Source organism: Chaetura pelagica, unplaced genomic scaffold (genome assembly GCF_000747805.2).
Source record: "Chaetura pelagica isolate M959 unplaced genomic scaffold, ChaPel_1.0 scaffold2261, whole genome shotgun sequence".
In the NCBI taxonomy this organism is placed as follows: Eukaryota; Metazoa; Chordata; class Aves; order Apodiformes; family Apodidae; genus Chaetura; species Chaetura pelagica.
The window spans coordinates 21,736-22,001 of NW_009952043.1; the positions used below are offsets into that span (position 1 = coordinate 21,736).

At 53.0% G+C, this 266-nt stretch overlaps 1 protein-coding gene across 1 annotated transcript in view; it reads left to right on the top strand.

Moving 5' to 3' along the window:
- The window catches only part of PIP5K1A (phosphatidylinositol-4-phosphate 5-kinase, type I, alpha), a gene marked incomplete at its 5' end in the record, with an annotated part of 12,512 nt that extends 12,246 nt beyond the window's left edge, over positions 1 to 266 (top strand). Inside the window, one exon of the mRNA XM_010002802.1 lies at positions 120 to 266. Coding sequence (XP_010001104.1) covers positions 120 to 266 — 147 coding nt within the window. The remainder of the gene's footprint in view (positions 1 to 119) is intronic.

Genomic DNA, 266 nt, shown 5'->3' on the forward strand with positions numbered 1-266 from the left:
TTTATTTAAAAAAAAAAAAAAAAAAAAAAAAAAAAAAAAAAAAAAGAAAGAAATCTTCACTGGAGCAGAAACCCAGAAGCTGGAGGGCTGAGCTGCACTTGGTGGGACAGTGTTCACAGGGACTGAGGCAGCGCGGCGGAGCCTGGGACACCTGGAAGTCTCACAGCAGAGCCCACCCGTGGCTGGTCCTTCCTGTGGAGCCTGGTGGGAGCCAGGCCGGCTGGGAGGAGGAGGAGGAGGAGGAGGAGCTGCTCCACGCGGTCTGA